This window comes from Acomys russatus, chromosome 23, assembly GCF_903995435.1.
Source record: "Acomys russatus chromosome 23, mAcoRus1.1, whole genome shotgun sequence".
Lineage (NCBI taxonomy): Eukaryota > Metazoa > Chordata > Mammalia > Rodentia > Muridae > Acomys > Acomys russatus.
Window position 1 is genome coordinate 36,597,432 of NC_067159.1, and position 20,995 is coordinate 36,618,426.

Sequence of the window (20,995 nt, forward strand, 5' to 3'; positions counted from 1 at the left end):
CACTTTGGGCCAAAAGGCCCTAGCTGAGCTTAGTGCACAGTCCCAGCCCAAAAATTCTGACTGGACTCTGTGTGCATTTTGGGCCCAGAATCCCTAGCTGAACTCAGCAGACGGTTCAGGCCCTGAGAATCTAGCTGAGTTTGGCCCGTGGTTCGGGCCCAGTGTTTCTGGCTGGACTTGGGAGGGGACACAGAAGGCTGTGGATACCTTAGCCTGACCCAACGCTCATTTAGAGACCCAGAACGATTGCAGGACCCACAACATAGGGGAGCTGAGGATCACTGGCTGTGAGAGTCCAAAACGACAGGGCTAACCTCCTACCATCCACACCAGTGAAGCATCAGAGCTCCCAGCCTAGGGAAATCATGAGAAAACAAGTTAATCTATCATCAGACACCCTCCATCCAACTCTGGAAGCCACCCAACAAAAACAAAGATGGCAAGATGTCTAAAGGACAGCATAAAAGCGTACGCAAAAAACCCCAAAACAACATGGTGACTCCAGTTTCCAGCTATCCCAAAGAAAACAACCCAGAGAACTCAAATACAATGGAAATACAAGAAAATGACCTCAAATCCTTAGTAATGAGGATGATAATGGAAGAAAGAAATAAAATTCATAATCAAATGCAGGAAGACACAGCCAAACAGGTGAGAGACATAAAAGAAGCACATAGAGTGGAACTGGAAAAATTTCAGGAAAATGCAAACAACCAGATGAAAGAAATAAAAACGGTTTAAGCTCTGAAGACCTACAAGGAGGCAATGGAAGAAACTCAGGAATATACAAACAATCCGATGGAAGAAATCAAAAAATCAGTTCAAGATCTGAAAATGAAAATGGATTCAATGATAAACACACAGACAGAAGAAAAATGAGAACATGAGACCTCAGAGAAGAAGGCGAGCAACACAGAGGTGAACTTTTCTAACAGAATCCAAGAGATGGAAGAACGAATCTCAGGTCTAGAAGATACAATCACAGATCTTGAAGCAACCATTAAAGACAATGCCAAATCTGGAAAACTCCTGACACAAAACATCCAAGAGGTTAAGGACACCATGAAAAGAAGAAATCTGAGGATAATAGGCATTGAAGAAAGAGAAGATATCAGACTCCAAGGCCCAGAAACTATTCTCAACAAAATCATAGAAGAAAATTTCCCCAATCTAAAGAAAGAGATGCCTATAAACATACAAGAGGTCTACAGAACACCAAATAGAATTGACCAGAAAAGAAAAACTGCCTGTCACATAATAATCAAAACACAAAACATACAGAACAAAGAAAAAATATTAAAAGCTGCAAGGGAAAAGGGCCAAATACATTTAATGGCAAACCTATCAGAATGACGCCTGACTTCTCAGCAGAGACCATAAAAGCCAGAAGGGCCTGGACAGAGATTCTGCAAACCCTAAGAGACCACAGATGCCAGGCCAGACTACTTTACCCAGCAAAACTATCAATAACATTGATGGAGAAAACAAAATATTCCATGACAAAAACAAATTCAAACAGTACCTATCCACAAATCCAGCTTTACAGAAGGTACTAGAAGGAAAACTCCATCCCAAAGGGTCAAGCTACAACCAAAACTACTCAGGAAATAGATAACTATCCCATGGCAAAAACACAACTACACAAACGCTCGACTGGAAACAACATCAAAATTAAGACTCTTAACAGTCACTGGTCATTAATATCTCTCAACATCAATGGTCTCAATTCTCCAATAAAAAGACACAGACTAACTGAATGGGTGCAAAAACAAGATCCAACATTCTTCTGCATTCAAGTAACACATCTCACCCATAACGGTAGGCATTACCTCAGGGTAAAAGGTTGGAAAAAATATTCCAAGCAAACGGTCACAAGAAGCAAGCAGGCATAGCCATTTTAGTATCAAACAAAATAGACTTTCAAACAAAATTAATCAAAAGGGATGGGTAAAGTCAACCAAGATAACATGACAATTCTGAACATCTATGCTTCCAATACAAGGGCACCCACATTTGTAAAAGATCTGCTAAAAAAGCTTAAACCACACATTGATCCCCACACAATAATAGTGGGAGACTTCAACACCCCACTCTCACTGAAGGATAAGTCATTGAAACAGAAACTAAGCCGAGAAATAACATCATTGACCAATGCCATGGGTCAAATGGATCTAACAGATATCTATAGAACATTTCACCCAAACAAGAAAGAATATACCTTCTTCTCTGCACCCCATGGAACCTTCTCCAAAATTGATCTCGTCCCCATGGAACCTTCTCCAAAATTGATCTCGTCGTAGGTCACAAAGCAAGCCTCAATAGATACAAGAGGATTGAAATAATACCTTGTACCCTATCAGATCACCATGCTCTTAGGCTGCAATTCAACAACAACAGAAATAACAAAAAGCCTACACGTACGTGGAAACTAAACAACTCTCTGCTAAATGACACCTGGGTCAGGGAAGATATAAAGAAAGAAATCAAGGAGTTTCTGAAATTCAATGAAAATGAAGGAACAACATACCCAAATTTGTGGGATACATTGAAAGCAGTGCTAAGAGGAAAATTCATAGCACTAAGTGCTTTTAAAAAGAAACTAGAAACATCGCACATAAGCATCTTAATGACACAACTGGAAGCCCTAGAAAAAAAAAAAGAAGCAGAAATATACAAAATGGGTAGACATCTGGAAATAATCAAACTCAGAGCTGAAATTAACAAACTAGAAACTAAGAAAACAGTCCAAAGAATCAACAAAACCAAGAGCTGGTTCTTTGAGAAAATCAACAAGATAGACAGACCATTAGCCAAACTAACTAAAAGGCAGAGACACAGTATTGAAATCAACAAAATCAGAAATGAAAAGGGAGACATAACAGCAGACACTGAAGAAATACAAAGAATCATAAGATCCTACTTTGAAGGCATATATGCCACAAAATTTGAAAATCTAAGGGAAATGGACAGTTTTCTTGATCAATTTCACTTGCCAAAGTTGAGTGAAGAACAGATAAACAAGCTAAATAGTCCCATTTCCCCTACAGAAATAGAAGCAATCATTGATAGTCTCCCAACCAAAAAAAGCCCAGGGCCAGATGGTTGCAGTGCAGAATTCTACCAGACCTTCAAGGGCGAGCTAATACCAATACTCTTCAAGCTACTCCAAAAGATAGAAATGGATGGAAAATTACCAAATTCATTCTATGAGGCCATAGTCTCATTGATACCTAAACCTCACAAAGACTTAACAAAGAAAGAGAATTTCAGACCAATTTCTCTTATGAACATCGATGCAAAAATACTAAATAAAATACTTGCAAAACGAATACAAGAACACATCAAAGATTTCATTCATCATGACCAAGTAGGCTTCATTCCAGGCATGCAGGGATGGTTTAATATATGGAAATCCATCAATGTAATCCACCATATAAACAAACTGAAAATAAAAAACCACATGATCATCTCTTTAGATGCACAGAAAGCATTTGATAAAATCCAACACCCATTCATGTTTAAAGTTTTAGAGAGATCGGGGATACAAGGCACTTTCCTCAACATAATAAAGGCTATATACAGCGAGCCAATAGCCAAAATCAAAGTAAATGGTGAGATACTCAAGGGAATTCCTCTAAAATCGGGAACAAGGCAAGGCTGCCCACTCTCTCCATATCTCTTCAAAATAGTACTCGAAGTTCTAGCCAGAACAATAAGACAACAAAAGGAGATCAAGGGTATCCAAATGGGAAAGGAGGAAGTCAAATTATCCCTCTTTGCAGATGATATGATAGTGTACATAAGTGACCCTCAAAATTCCACCAGAGAACTCCTAAAGCTGATAAACACCTTCAGCAAATTGGCTGGATACAAAATTAACTCAAAAAAGTCTGTAGCCTTCCTATACACAAATGACAAGCTTGCAGAGGAAGAAATTAGGAAAGCCATACCCTTCACATTAGCCACAAGCAATATAAAATATTTAGGAGTTACTCTAACTAAGCAAGTGAAGGACTTGTTTGAAAAAAATTTCAAAACTCTGAAGAAAGAGATTGAAGATGACATGAGAAGATGGAATGATTTTCCTTGCTCATGGATTGGGAGAATCAACATAGTAAAAATGGCCATTCTACCAAAAGCAATCTACAGATTCAATGCAATCCCTATCAAAATACCTACACAATTTTTTAAAGACATTGAAAGTTCAATTCTGAACTTCATATGGAAAAACAAAAAACCCAGAATAGCTAAAACAATCTTGTACCATAAAAGGTGCTCCGGAGGAATCTCCATACCTGATCTCAAACTGTACTATAAAGCAATAGTAATTAAAACAGCATGGTACTGGCATAGCAACAGGCTGGTTGATCAGTGGAATCAAATCGAAGACCCAGATATGAATCCACACACATATGGTCACTTGATTTTTGACAAAGAAGCCAAATCTATTCAATGGAAAAAGGATAGCATCTTCAACAAATGGCGCTGGTCTAACTGAAGGTCTATGTGTAAAAAAATGCAACTGGACTCATATTTGTCACCTTGCACAAAACTCAAATCCAAGTGGATTAAAGACCTCAACATAAAACCAGAGACACTAAGTCACTTAGAAGAAAAAGTGGGGAAGAGCCTGGAACATATAGGCACAGGAGATAACTTCTTGAACAGAACACCAACGGCCCAGGCCTTAATGTCAACCATTAATAAATGGGACCTCATGAGGCTGAGAAGCTTCTGTAAGGCAGGAGACACTGTCAAGAGAACAAAGCGACAGCCTACAGACTGGGAAAAGATCTTCACCAACCCTACATCTGACAAAGGTCTAATATCCAAAATATATATAAAGAACTCAAGAAATTAAACACCACCAAACCAAATAACCCAATTGAGAAATGGGGCTTGGAACTAAACAGAGAATTCTCAACAGAGGAATATCAAATGGCTGAGAAACACTTAAAGAAATGCTCAACCTCCTTAGTCATCAGGGAAATGCAAATCAAAACAACTCTGAGATTCCATCTTACACCCATCAGAATGGCTAAGATCAAAAATTCAAGCGACACCACATGCTGGCGAGGATGTGAGGAGAGAGGAACACTCCTTCATTGCTGGTGGGAATACAAACTAGTACAGCCACTTTGGAAATCTATCTGGTGCTATCTCAGAAACCTGGGAATAGGGCTTCCTCAAGACCCAGCTATTCCACTCCTTGGAATATACCCAGAAGATGCTCCAGCACACAACAAGATCATTTGCTCAACCATGTTCATAGCAGCCTTATTCATAATAGCCAGAACATGGAAACAGCCTAAGTGTCCCTCAGTAGAAGAATGGATAAAGAACCTGTGGCACATATACACTATGGAATACTACTCAGCTATTAAAAACAGGGAATTCCCGAAATTTGTGGATAAATGGATTGAGCTAGAAAATGATCATAATGAGTGAGTTAACCCAGAAGCAGAAAGACTCAAATGGTATATACTCACTTATATCTGCATACTAGCCCAAGGGGCATGTCCCACAAAAGCCTTCACTTACCAGGAAACTGGGACAGAGGGGAGGACATCCTATTGGGACTCTAGATGAGAGAAGCATGGGAGAATAGCAAAGTAGAAGGATCTAGAGGGTCCTAGAAACCTACAAGTAGAACATTATGATAGCAGATTTGGGCCCAGGGTCCCGCTCAAACTAAGGCACCAGCCAAGGACAATACAGGCAGTAAACTTTAAACCCCTACCCAGATCTAGCCAATGGTCAGAACATTCTCCACAGTTGAGTGGAGAGTGGGATATGACTTTCTCACGTACTCTGGTGCCTCACATTTGACCATGTCCCCTGGAGGGGGAGACCTGGTGGCACTCAGAGGAAGGATAGCAGGCTACCAAGAAGAGACTTGATACCCTATGAGCATATACAGGGGGAGGTAATCCCCCTCAGGAACAGTCATAGGGGAGGGGAGTAAGGGGAAAATGGGAGGGAGGGAAGATTGGGAGGATACAAGGGATGGGATAACCATTGAGATTTAAGAAGAATAAATTAATAAAAAAATTTTTTTAAAAATAAAATTGAAGTCTTTAGAAATAGGATCAGCCACCAAAAAGACAACTTAAAAAGAAAAAGCAAAACAGAAAGCTACTACTGAGAGCAACAAGAGGAAGCAGGCTATCCTTATGAGACCTGGTAGGCTGTGGTCACGTGATCAGGGAGGACATCCCCTTCTGTCTGAAGTATATGGGAGGGGACTAGGACAAAAGAGGCAGGGAGAGTGAGCATGGGAAGATACAAGCGAGGGGATAACAATCGGGATGTAATCTGAATAAATTATAATTTAAAAGAAAGAAAGAAAAAGAAACCCCCAAAAATGTATAAAGAGGAAGAGGATATAGTTCAGTAGTCAGATACTTATTCAACAGACTTAAGGCCCTAGGTTCAATCTCCAGCTTTAAGAAAAAAAAAATCATCTTTTTTCTTTCTAACCTATGCAAGGCAATTGCTGAGTTTATCCCCAGTCCTGTAAAGTCAAGCTTTTAGCTCAGTATCATTTCCAAGATATTGAAATTAAGAACTGTATGAACTTTACGTGATTAACCCATTAACCTACCTTGTAAGTAATTAGTAATTAATTTAAATTTGTGGGGAGAGTGAATAAGGTCACTTTTCAGAATCAGCAGCTTACATTTTTTTATCAGCTATTTATAAAAATCTGCATTATCTAACAACCAGTGCCACTCTTTCTCCTCCTACAGCTGGCTTCAGTCTTGTGTATGTAGCAATGGAAATGGCCATTAATAACAAATACATTTCTTTAGGCTTTACACTTTTTTTAGTTTATTTCTTTAGTGTATTGTAATTTTATACTTTCTTTTCCAGATTCCTTCCTGATTTTGTTGTTTTGGTTTTTGTTTTCACTTTTCCCCCTCAGTTTGCCGCCAGTGGTTTGCTGTCACATGTAACCCCCTTCTTCATCTGGGGTAGCACGCTTTCCTAAAAGGCACTCACTAACAAGTGAGGAATGAATGACTGTTCAACAATGCTAGATACTTAGGACAAAGTCCATTTGGGAATTGGGGGCAGGGCAAAAACACTGTAAAAAATGTTAGTGCAAAGAAAGCAGGAAGCAGCACACCCAAAAGGATCAGGGCAACTTGAAAGGAGGCTGGATCTGAAGATGGCTCAGACAATGAACCTCTAATTCATGTGGCAAAGGAACCACCTCCAGATAAATAGCAAATAAATTCCTGCCTGAGACTAACTTGGAAAAAAATCAAAGTAATCTCTTGCTTATGATATAACCAAGAGAAAAGATTTCATTAAAACAGCTGTAAAGTGGTGGTGCACTTGAGAGGCAGAGGCAGGTGGATCTCCGTGATTCAGACGTCAGCCAGTGCTACACAGAAGGACCCTGTCTACAGGGAATAGCTAGAGAGCATGGGGGAAAGGCTGCCCACACCTACCAGTCATAATCATGGAAACGTGAGAAGTCAGAGAGAAAACCTTGGATAAGGCGAAGCAGAAGCCTTGCCTATCTAGAAAGAACAACAAAACGCCATCCTCTTTGCCCTCAGAAATGATGTGAGAAAGATGAATGGAATGAAATGTTTTAAAGGGTGACAGGAAAAATAAACACCCACCAGAATTCTGTATCCTGTGAATTATCCTTCAGAAAGTAAGGTGAAATAAGTCCTTTTTTGGATTAAAAATAAAAGTTAAGACACGTTGTTGTCAGTAGATTTGCCTTACAATAACTCGCAAGAGGTTTTCAGATAGAAGGCAATTTTATATAGGCCAGAAACTCAGACCTACAGAATAGAAAAATAATTGAAGATTTTAAAATGCTTTTTATTTTCCTTATCAAACAGTAAGTTTATTTAAAAATACAGCTTATATGTAGTATTATGGAATGAATAACAATTGTATAAGTAAAAGACCAAAACCCAGAAATACTTGATTACAACCATATGTTGAGTAACGATTTTGGGAACAGTCCTGCTAGAATGTTCCTGTATAGTGGTTCTGCTAAACAGTTCATGTTACCTAGTGTCATCATGGTCACTGTGCTGTATTGCAGTTCCCTGTTTGTGATGATATGGACATAAGCAGAGTTACTATACTGCCAGTCAGTATAAAAGCACATCGTATAAACTAGTACAGAAGGATTGGTGAGATGTCCTAAGGGTAAGAATCCATCATGTATGGTAGCACGGCAGCCAGGAGTAAACACACATAGTTATACCCGTGCAATTTTCTACAAAGGTGCCATGAACACATTAGAGAAAAGATAGCCTCATCAAAGTATATAGAAGAATAAAACTAGATGTATATCTCTTACCCTGTGTAAAAAAATAATTCCAAGTTGTATCCAAGAACTGGAAACTTTGGAAGCGCTAAACATAGTAAAGAAAACATTTCAAGATACAGTTGCAGGCCAGACCTTTCTGAAAATGATACCCACACTTGAGGAGACATAGCAAGAATTGACCATTAGGACTGCATGAAATTTAAAGCTCTCTACAATAAAGAGGATCAGCAATAGATAAAGTGAAAAAACAACTTACAGACTGAGACAAAATCCCTGCCATAGGAATTATACCTAGGATATATAAATTCTAAAAATTAAATGCCAAAATCAAATAATCCAGTCACCAAATGAACAGATAAGTTGAACACATAGATCTCGAAAGAAGAAGTATAAATGGGCAATAAGCAGATGAAAAGTGTTCAATATTTTTATCTATCTGGAAATGCAAATCAAAACTACATTATGAAACTACATTGAAAGAATAAAAATGATACAGTCTTTTTTTTCCCCCAGACAGGGTTTCTCTGTGTAGCCTTGGCTGTCCTGGACTTGATTTGTATGTACCAGGCTGGCCTTGAATTCACAGATTCACCTGCCTCTGCTTTACCAAGTGCTGGGAAATTCCTAAAATAACTGGAATGAAACAGCACAACTTGAAATAACATTTTTTGAGAGAGGAACTCTCAAAGGAAAATTAAAAATACTTTGAATTAAATAGATTGGAAATACAGTTTATCAAAATTTACAGGATGCAATAAAAGCACTACATAAAGGAAGTATGTAGCATTCCAGAAATGTTAGAAAAATATGTAAAATTAATAAAAACTGCCACCTTAGTAAGCAGAAAAAGAAAGCAAATGTCATCCAAAGAAAGCAGGACAAAAGAAATAACAAACATTAGACCCAAGCTTGGCGTGATGGCACATGCCTATAATCTCAGCACTGGGAAGGTAGAGAAAAGAGAATTACATTCAGGGTCATGCTTGGCTACCCAGTGAGTTCAATGACAGCATGGTCTATAAAGATCGTCTCTTAAAAAATTGGACAAACAAAATTTAGAGCAGGAATCAGTGAAACCAAGGGCCAGTTACAGTTTCACACATCCATAATATTAGCTAAGGCAAGGTGATCATCAGTGTAGGGGTGGAGTGGGCAATGTGACAAGACTCCATCTCAACAGGTAAAAGGAAGAGAAGGTGGAGAGACAAAGAACTGTACAAAAAGAAATCCTCAATAAAATTCTTGCAAACCAAACGCAACAACACATTAAAAGGTCCTACATGATGACTGAGTTGGTTTCATACCAAGATGTAAGGATGGATAAATATATGTAATCAGTACTCATAATAAAGCATTAACTATAATCCAGGATGAAAATCACATGGTCGATAGGTACAGGAAACGCCACTGATAAAATTCAGTGAGAGAATTCTGCGGAAACTAAGAATAGATGTATTATACCTCCACATGATAAAGGCTATATGTTATAAAACAATAGCTAACATAATCCTAAGAACTGAAAAAGGAACCAGATTTTTCTCTGAAATTAGGAATGGGACAAAGGTGTCATTCCTCCCAGTCTTTGCTCAACACCCCTATTCAGCATAGTGTTTAAAATGTTAGCCACAACAATAAACAAGAAAAATAAAAGAGGGCTCAGAGGTTAAGAGCACTGTGTACTCTTCCAAAGGCCCTGAGTTCAATCCCCAGAAACCACATGGTGGCTCACAACCACCTATAATGAGATCTGGTACCGGCTTCTGGCAGGCAGGCACACATACAGGCCGAACATTGTACACTAAATAAGTAAATCTTAAAAAAAAAAGGGGGGGGAAAGAGACATGAAAGGGAAAGGATGTAGTCAAATTATCTGTTTGCAGATGATGTGTCCCATGAAAAGATCCTTAGATCTGATAAACCCTTTTCATCCACATAGCAGGACACAAAATAAACATCTAAAATCACCAACAATGAATCACTGAAAAAAGAATAAAAGACTCAAAAAATTAAAAGCATGGAAATAAGTAAATAAAATACCTATCCATAAATTTAACCTAAGATGTTAAAGCCCTCTATAGTGAAAACTCTTAACTTATGTTTAAGAATACATTGTGGAAGACACTAGAAGATGGAAAGTTGTCATACATTCATAATTTGTTAGAGTTAATTTTGTCAAGTGGCCACATTATGTATTGATATGATGATTGTAACTTTGTCCTATATTCTGTGTTTTACTGTGTGAATTGATTTGCATATGCTTAACAGCACTTACATTGCAGATATGTCTGATAATACAGTGGTGGATACATGTTAGTCAACCCCATGGACTGTTGGGCCATGAAACATGCTATGAACTGATAGTGCAAGCGGGCATGCATGGGACCTCTCTGTTTTGTACTCTGTGTGTGTGTGTGTGTGTGTGTGTGTGTGTGTAAGACTATTATAAACAATAAGGTCCACTTAAAATAATATTTCCATTCTTTATAGAAAACAAACTATTAGAAATCAAATGAGAATGAACAGTTGCATTGGAGATTTTGTTCGCTCTCTGCCCCACATTGCTGTCTGGTACTCCACTTTCCAAAGACTAAAAAACAGCAAGCTTACTTGATTGTAGATTAGAACTACCAAAATTGTGAGCCAAAAATAAGTGTCCATTCTTTATAAATTATCTTAGCTATTTGGTATAGTATACGAGAAAGCTTACTAACAAACTTTTTATCCAAAATGTCATATATTTGTTTTTATATGTAAAATGTCAATAAAATGGACACTTTTTTTAGTATAACAGAATATTTAAGTACATCAGTTTCCCACCACCCCATTAAAGACATTTACTGATTTTATTGGCCATTTCTAGTAGTTTGTAAGAGGAGCCTTCTACTAATGACACCATCGTAGAGACAATTTGGTTACCCTGCAACTTTAAGACACCCAGACAGTTCATTTTCAGCCAGAAGAATCACCTCTTCTAGTTGGCTACCCTGAAGCTAGTCTAATTTTTGGCATGGTTCTAAAGAACTTGACCAAGAATATCAAGAACCTTTGTATACAGGATTCTTAGCTTCTCGGGTGGAATGTTGCATGCAGCCAGGCCCACCAGGCCAGTGGTCTTCTTCAGCACAGCCACCAAGACAGTGCCAGGGACCCTTAATAAAGTCTTTGATTTGCATTATTAGATGCAAACATGATTTGCATTATTATTTTTCCTAGCTACCTTATACATTCCAAGCTGTATCTTTGCTACCATCTTTAACCTTCATTGTATTTTTTATGATCAGTTTTCAGAGCAGGGTGATAATTCCTCTCTTGTCTTCCCCAGTGCTCTTTATTGTGTTATATTTACTACTTTTAATGTTTTTTTATTCTGTCAATTTTTTAAAAATGTACATGGTCCTGACCTACATGACAATTTTTTGGTTTTGTTGTTGTTTTGGTTTGGTTTTTAGTTTTTGGTTTTTCAAGACAGGGTTTCCCTGTGTAGCCTTGGTTGTCCTAGAACTCTCTTTGTAGACCAGGCTGGCCTCTAACCCATAGAAATCTGCCTGCCTCTGCCTCCTTGAGTGCTGGGATTAAAGGTGTGCGCCACCGCTCCCGGCTGAGGATATTTTATACAAGTATACTTTAATCAAGTTTCCCTCATCCGTGCCATCCTCACCTTTCTCATCTCCTGCCATTCTGTTAATCCTCCTTGCTGCCAGTTTTTGTTTCTACTTTCATATTGTATACACATATATGATTTTGTATATCTATATAAAATCTATAAATCACAAATGAGAAAAAAGTAAACTTTTCTTTCTGACATTCAGTTGGCTGTCTTGAACTACATCCATTTTTCTGCAAATGATAACTTTGTTTATCACATATTTTATTACCCATTCTTCTCCTGTTGGACACCAAGGTTGGTTCTGCCACTTAGCTACTGTGAACAGTGCTGTAGTATACAAGGGCATGCAGGTCTCTCTGTGATATGTTGACCTGTAGTCCTTTGGGTAAATAGCTGGGTCACGTGGTTGGTTGGTTTTTAGTTTCCTTAAGGAACCCTCATGCTGATTTCCACAGTGGGTGGGCTACTTTACCTCTCTGCCAACAGAGTATGAGGTCCCTTATGTCTGCATCCTCATTAGCACTTGTTGTTACTTGTCTCCTTAGTGGCTGTCACTCTGACTGGGATGAGATGGAATCTCAGTGTAGTTTTTATTTGTCTTTCTCTGATAGTTGGGGAATGTTTGAGAGCTTTTAACTCATTTCAGTAACCCATTTTTTGATTGAGCTGTTTGACTTCTTCTTTGGTAAGATTTATTCCAAGATTGTTTTTGAGACAGTTATGAATAGCAGTATTTTTCCTGATTTATTTTTAACATGTTTTCTATTGGCATATAGGAAGGCTACTTATTTTTGTATGCTCACTGTGCTGTTGAATTTTGTTTTAGCTGTGTGTCCTATCTGCCATGAGGACCTAACTTTATTCTGTTCATATTTAGCCCCCCTTTCTCTTCAGCTTTTTACTTAATCAGACCTTGCTCATTTATTTTGAATATTCTACACATGATGTTGGACAAAATAATAAATAGATTAAATTTAAAAGATCTACTTATTTATTCAGTAAATATGAAATTAATAGAATTTTGTGAAGTATGACGAAAATATTGAAAAATATATGGGTCTATATATTTTCTTATAGCCTTGCTAGAAGAAATATACTAGGAACATGGCAAAAGCCAGGAATTCCTAAGACCTCTTTTCTCAGTTTGCCTCTTCTTGAACTGTGAGATCCTTCTATCCCAGGGCTTCTAGCAGCTCCTGTCTTTTATCAGTGTCTGCTGTCACTGTTGTTTTGTTTGTCCTCTCATGGGTTTCCTATGTACCTGGTGCATAACTTAGTAGCTAGACACTTGATGATTTGGAGGGAGCATTCTGTTCAGATGAGGGAGCGATTTGAAAGAAGTCAGTTTTCTCTTATTTTGTTCTGTACTGCAGTGTCTCTGCAAGTGGGTAAACACCTGGTTAAGGAGAAACTGCCTCATTATTAATAATATGAATCAATAATATTAATAATAATTCTACATCCAACTCCCGACTCCCCATGGCAGTCAGTCCTACTGCTGAGATTCAGTGTGAAGCACACAGCGTGCAGCATTTTTACTTGGGTTCTGGAGATGATGCTCAGGTAGTCATTGTTGCATGGCTCACACTCTTACCTGCTGAACCATCTCACTAGGCCTGCCCACCAGTACTTCCTGCTCATAAGGTTCCTTATAATTATTCCCACAGTGTCCACGTTCATTTTCCCCCAGGCTTTGCCCTTTCTGATACTTATAAAAATATAGCCAGGCAGTGGTGGTATACATCCCAGCACTCAGGAGGCAGAGGCAGGCAGATCTCTGTGAGTTTGTGGCCAACATGATCTGCAGAGCAAGTTCCAGGACAGCCAGACCTACACGAGAAACCTTGTCTCAGAAAAACAAACCAAACAACAATTACATGAGTTTTTTTTTTTTTTTTTTTTTTTTTTTTCAGTACGAAGACTTGATTTGCTCATGTTTAAACATTTACTCTGTCATTGTGACCATGAATTATGTTGGGAATATAAGTCAGGCTTAAACCATGTTTCTCCTGGAAAAGCTGCTTTAGAACTTAAGAAAATAGCATCATGTTGTCATAACATCTCTTCCTGATGTGGTTTTATGGTGTGGGACGTAGTGTCAGATGTTAGGGGCCGAGGCAAGAGGCCACTTAGAAACCAGCCTAGGTGACAATGCCAGGCCCTACCTTAAGACAAGAAAGGAAAAGAAAAATACTAAGCTATACATGAACCCTTTAGTGCCTTACTGAGTTGAGGGTGTGTGGCCATGGGTGGAATTCCCAGTACTACAAAGAAAAATTCACATAGAGTTTGACATTTTTTATTTTAGTGTCTCTCTGTGGGTGCATGCATGTATAATGAAAGGACACACGTGCCATGGCATATATGTTGAGTTCAAGGGACAGTCTCATGGAGCAGGTTCTAGTTGTCTCCTTCAACATTTACATGGCTTCCAGAGACTGATATCAGATTTTATGGCAAGCGCTTTTACCTGGCACCCTTAAAATGCTTTCAAAAAATTGTTTCACTTGTCCTAAAAACTGATAGGGTCTCTGAAATATATCTTAACAACTGTTCTTCAGCTATACCAGAATACAGTATTAATCTACAATGTGCATAGCTATATAAATCTATATGTTAATATAACAAATAGTATTCATTTTTGGTCACATGTATTTATATCTATATAGATGTAAATTGTTTTCTATTTCAGGAGTTATGTTCATGGTATTATGGCTTCTACTCTGGGCCCTTACAGGCCAAGAAGTTCTCCCTGGTGGAAATTTGTTTGGACTTGTAGTTATTTTTTGCAGTGCCTTTCTCGGGGGGAAAATTTTAGAAGGCATTAGAATACCTGTAGTGCCTCCCCTTCCGCCTCTTCTTGGTAAGTATATAATCAGCTGCATTTTGTGTTGACTATTTGTAAATTTTGAACATTTTCTATTGGGACTAGATATATTATTTTCTTTAATAAGGTATATCTAACTTCAGATTATATGCATTTGCTGTATGTGTATATACAGCTTTTTAAAGCTCATTTGAGTTTATTAAAAATATCCATCTAGTGAGCAAAGGCATCAAGCCATTAAGCAGACTATCAGAAATGAATGACTTACTTTTTTAGCCAAATAAATATATTAATTACAAAATTTGATTGCAAACTTATGAATTACACTGTTGTTTATAAAACCTTAACCTAAATTACTAAAAGCTGTCAAGATTACACACGTGAAAGTATATACAGCTTTTCTATATAGATTTATTTTCTACACACAGAATTTTTACAGTCTATTTTTAAAAATAATTTGAAAAATCCTCAATGTATTATTGTTCTGCTTTACTATTTAATACATTTTAAAGTTAGTTTAAAATGCATTCTAGAAGAAAGGAAATTTAGAAAAGGATGAAGTTTTGTGCATGTCATGTAATTAAAACATTGCACATATTATGTAAGGAGCCGCATGGGCATCTGGGTTGTGCACACCTGTCTGCCACTCCTGTGTTACCCATCGTTTCATCATCCTATTGTTCTGTGACTCTATGTGGACAAGAAGTCTAGTGGGAGAATTGTTTCTGATGTCTCAAACAGTCTAAGTAACCCATATATCTACATAGGCAAAGTACTGTCTGTAGAGATTATCTCAGTATCTTTTAACATGTCCGTGATAGATACCCTTGCATCCAACTCTCTCTAAATAGTCACTGGCTCTTTACCCTCTTTCCCACAACTTCTGTTTCCAATTTCTCCAGGACCAAAGACATCACCTTCTTACCATGGCCCGTTTTATCACTGTCTACCTCACCAAGGCCAACACATAAAACTGCAAGGCTCTTGTATCAGTACCTCTATAAAACCTTCCCGTAGCCCCAATTCTTCCAGACAGGAGAAGCTTTCCACGATGGGGGGTCTGCTCCTTGGTCTCCTCACTCTCATCCTTGCTGTCTGTGTCCCAGCATTGCTGAATTGTTTACTGTACCACACTTGCACATGTTTGTGCTCTGCATTTCCACCCATGCCCATCCTTTGCTTTATGCAATCTACCCCATTTCTCTCTTGGAAAAATTAAGCTTAATTGGATATACTTTGTTCTCTACTTTCTTCTTCTTCTTCTTCTTCTTCTTCTTCTTCTTCTTCTTCTTCTTCTTCTTCTTCTTCTTCTTCTTCTTCTTCTTCTTCTTCTTCTTCTTCTTCTTCTCTTCTTCTTCTTTCTTCTTCTTCTTCTTCTTCTTCTTCTTCTTCTTCTTCTTCTTCCCTTCCCTCCTACCTTAGGGATGTTACTGGCTGGTTTCATCATCAGGAATGTTCCGATTTTTTATAAATTTGTTCATATTCCTACCTCATGGTCTTCAGCTTTAAGAAACACTGCCCTTACTATTATCCTAATACGAGCTGGGCTTGGACTGGACCCAAAGGTAAGTTTCCAATCAATTTCAAGTAAAAGTCTTTTATATATTAGAAAATAGCAGAAATAAAGAGAAGCAAGATTTTTGTTGTAGCTGTTCTGAGTCTGCATGTAAAGCTAAGGTAAAGATCAGAGACTTGATCAAAATGTGGGCTTCATAGTTTCTCTTTGCTGCCATCATTATTCATATGAAGAGAAATCACTGTGATATAAGATCTCTATTAGTGATCCTCTTTAATGACGTGCATAGAAATAGCTGAGCTTAGACAAGTCCACTCTTAACTGAGAGGCTTTCCATGGCCACTATTTATTTCTAGTTAACAAGGATAAAGTAACTTTCTTGTCACTGTGTTTTAAAAGAGACATCAAAAAATTCGACAATTTGTTTTATTACTGTCTAGAAATATGTTCCTAATTAACTTTATATTATGGGAAAAGTTCATTTAAAATACTATAATTTGGAGATTAGAAATCTGTTTGAATTATCGAAAGGTGACTTATTACGTATATAATACCTACAGACATACGTGTGAGAAGTATATATATTTAATGAAATTATACCATACGGGTAAATAGTTATTACTGGTGGTATCATTGAACCATTAAGAAAATAGAAAAGTGGGGCTAGAGAGATGGCTCAGCAGTTAAGAGTACGTCTGCTCTTCCAGAGGTCCTGAGTTCAATTCCCGACAGCTACATGGTGGTTCACAAGCATCTATAATGTGATCTCATGCTCTCTTCTGGCCTGCAGGTGTGCATGCAGATAGAGCACTCATGTACATTTTTTAAAAAAATCTTTTTAAAAAAGGATACCAAGAATGAAAGAATTTAAAAAAGAAAGTAGAAAAGTTATTCCTTTTGAAATATATTTAAATTTTTTTAAAGAAGTTGATATTTTAGTGATTTTTATTATTAAATTAAATAGTTCACCATTAATTAAGTGGTGGGGAAAATCCAATGAGCTATCACTGTGGTGTGCAATGGGAAACTAAAAAATATAGAAACAGTCATGGAGAAGTAAATCTTTGCAAGTCGTTACAAGAACATTTTATCAAGTGGGAATTGCTATCCCTCAAAGAAATGCTGTTACAATGTTTGCCGAAATAATTGTCACATTAGCCTCTTTGTGTAACTTGTCTAAATGTCCCTTTTCTGTTTCAGGCTCTGAAGCATCTGAAGGGCGTGTGCTTGAGATTGTCCTTCGGCCCATGCCTCTTTGAGGCCTGCTCAGCTGCTTTTTTCTCCCACTTCATTATGAACTTTCCTTGGCAGTGGGGCTTCCTGTTAGGGTAATGCTTTTCTCCCTTGCCTCATAACATGGAGTTACACAGTTAAGAGTATTTGGTTAAGGCTTTGGGTACTCTGAATATGGTAGAGTCAAGTTCTTCCCTTAAAATCATTTACCAGGGGTGAACAAGAATCCTTGAAAATCAATTGGTCAAAGGTAGAGTCATGTTCTGCCTCTACCAAGTACAGCTGGGCATGGCTGTGCTCTCCTGTAATCCCATGCTAGGGAAGCCGAGGCAGTGTCATACTTAGTTCAGGGCCAGTCAGAGGAACATAGCAAAGCGCTCTCTCTGAAAAAGATCTGCTGTCAGTTTCTCAAATGCTCGTAGTTCCTCGCCAAACAGTCTGTCATCTTATCCCCTCTCCTGTTGTATGTCTGTGTGTTTGAGTGTGTCAAGTGACCTCATTTTCATATGTACATACATACATGCATATATAACACATGTATGTATGTATGTATGTATGTATGTATGTATGTATGTATGAGAGAATTTATTCATGGGCATGTAAATAAAATGCTTCTATTTTCAGAGCAATAAAAACACAAAACAACCTTTTCTCTCGGTGCAGAGACACATTGATCTTCTCAGTTTTCCATTCCCTCATGTCAAAATTCCTCAAGACTGGAATCACTGTCTGTTTTCAGTTCATTAACTCTTGAATCCACTTATTCATTCCAGTCAAACTTGTAAAAAGCTCACATATTGCATACTCATTGCCAAATATAGTGGATTTCAAACTTTTCTTGTAAAATAATAGAATACATACATGAATACATACATACATACATACATACATACATACATACATCTGTGCTAGAAATCAACTCACTGCCTCAAGTATATGAGGCAGTATTCTATTACTAAGCTGAACTCCAGGCCTGTTTTTATTATTTATAAAATTAAAACATATCCACGTGAAATGCCTTTTGATTACACTTTCAAGTTTCAAGTTAGCAGGGTATTGGGTCCTCTGCATTGACACAATTTGCTTACTCACAGCATTGTCTTAAGACTATGCATGGTACTGTGTTCTGAACTTAGCTTTGTTTTTCTGATAACAGTGGCACTGAGCATTATTTTATGTACTGGAACTACTCAGACAGCTTCTGTGGTAAAATGTCAGTTCAAATCTCTTGCCAATTTAAAAAATGAAGTTCCTTGACTTCTTACTGAATTTTAACTTGTGTTTATATTGTTTTTACTTTATGTGTGTGTATGTTCTGCCTGCATGTGTATCTGTGCACTGTATGCATGCCATATCCAGAGAAGTGAGAAGAGGTGTTGGATCTCCTGCAGCTGGGGTTACATATGATCGTGAGCCACCATGTAGGTTCTGAAATTCAAACTCAAATCCTCCTGAGGAGCAGCCAGAGCTGTTCACCAGTGAACCATCTCTCCAGGCCCTATGTTTATGTTCTAGACCAAATTCTTTCATCTAGTATATACATTGTGAATCTTTCCTTATCATATGTGACTAGCTAAATAATGAGTGGCTAAAACAGCAGAAATTTTTTCCTTAAAGTTCTTAAAGTTGGAAGGCCAAGATGAAGATGTTGGCAGGTTTGATTTCTCTTGAGGACTCTGTGCCTGTCTTGCAGATTGCCACCTTCATCCTGTATCTTTGCATGGCCTGTTCTCTCATTATAAGCATCCTTGTGGTCTCTTTCTAGCCTTAAGACACTGGTCCTCTTTGATTTGGGTCCACCCTTATGGCTGCATTTAACTTTAGTTGGTTCTTCAAATGCTCTCTTTCTGAATCAAGCCTTGTTGCTGGTTAGTTTCACATGTATGTTTGTAAGGGTAGGGTCACAGTTCAGTCCATAAAAGTCTGTAACTTGGCAAACCTTTCTTCTATTTTCTGTTATCCTTTTCTTTCTTCTAGCCTTTAATATGGGAATAATATAGGACCAATATTAGATCTTTTTTTTCTCATTCTTCTTTACCTTCTAATGATTTCAAATTCTATCTGTAAGCTATTAACTTTCAAATACATAGCTTAAGTCTAATTATTTTAAGCAAAGGAGGTGCATGGGAGCTTTTCTAAGTGACCCTGTCACATCAGAAGAGGATCCTGTCTCCTGAGAGGGGTGTATCCAGTTCTCAAAGACCAAAAATGTCCATCTGAAATTGTTAGTGTTTCGTTTTACTTCCCCTACTTACTGCAACAATGAACAGTTTTGAAGAATTTGCTGGTTTTTATGTGAGCTTCTTACATGTTAACTCATTTTTATAATTCTCACGGTGATTTCATTCTCATTATTTCAGTTCTACAGATTAAAATATAGTCATAGGATAGTAAAATGAATCACTTTGACTTGTGGTGAGTGTAATTGTAGTCTGAATATGGGATTTACATGCTCAGCTGTGTGTGTGTGTGTGTGTGTGTGTGAGAGAGAGAGAGAGAGAGAGAGAGAGAGAGAGAGAGAGAGAGAGAGAGAGAGAGAGACTTATGATAAGGTGATATTTCAAGTCAGGATAGGGATGTTTCAGTCAGAAAGTATATTAGGGTAATTGGAATATTATTCAAGGAAAACTACATTTTGACATATATTTTTTATTACATGGCAAATGAAGTAAAAGCTTAAACATAAAATGTAAAATTTTTAAAGTAGAAAACATTCATATTTGGGAGTGAGTTGTTTGTTTGTTTGTTTGTTTTTGAGATAGAGCTTCTCTGTGTAGCCCTGGCTGTCCTAGAGCATAGACCAGGCTGACCTTGAACTCAGAGATCCACCTGCCTCTGCCTCCCTAGTGCTGGGATTCAAGTGTGCCACCACTGCCCAGCTCAGATTCCTTTTATAAAGTTTACAAAACAGAACATTTGCTTGTTTTAAATAGGCAGGTAAATTGTCTGTAGAGTTGTACAGCACGATGACTAGAAATGGTTAGACCCGCTCAAGAACACTGTGCAGCACCTGGCCCCATGCACCACAAGCAAATCTCTTCCTCCTTTGCCTACCTTTGGTCTTTGCTGACCTGGGGCTTCCTACTCTCCCCACTCATGTTTTTGGTTTTGGTTTGCTTTGCTTTTTGTTGTTTATTTTTCAAGACAAGGTTTCTCCAAAATAATTAATTAATTAATTAATTTAAAAAAAGATAGGGTTTCTCTGTGTAGCATTGGCTGTCCTGCACTCACTTTATAGACCAGGCTGGCCTCAAACTCACAGCAATCCACCAGCCTCTGCCTCCCCAAGTGTTGGGATTACAGGTGTGAGCCACCACGCCCAGCTGAGATTTGGATTCTTCTATATGTTATGTGTTAAAGAACTCTATATAGAAAGTGATACGTGAAGGAAGGCATATAAGATTTGGGTAAGTCTCAAACTTTTTTACAGTTAATTACCCAGTAGAACTTTAAATTTTCTGATAGAATAGAATGCTACAAGCAAATTGAGTGGTACATGCCTTTAATTTC

General features: G+C 37.8%; 1 protein-coding gene across 1 annotated transcript in view; it reads left to right on the top strand.

Annotated features, from left to right (window-relative positions):
• LOC127206424 (sodium/hydrogen exchanger 9B1-like) overlaps window positions 1–20,995 on the top strand; it is a 39,601-nt gene that overhangs the window by 4,430 nt on the left and 14,176 nt on the right. Inside the window, exons 3-5 of the mRNA XM_051165716.1 lie at window positions 14,602–14,772; window positions 16,159–16,301; window positions 17,453–17,580. Of these exons, the coding sequence (XP_051021673.1) occupies window positions 14,602–14,772; window positions 16,159–16,301; window positions 17,453–17,580 (442 nt within the window). The remainder of the gene's footprint in view (window positions 1–14,601; window positions 14,773–16,158; window positions 16,302–17,452; window positions 17,581–20,995) is intronic.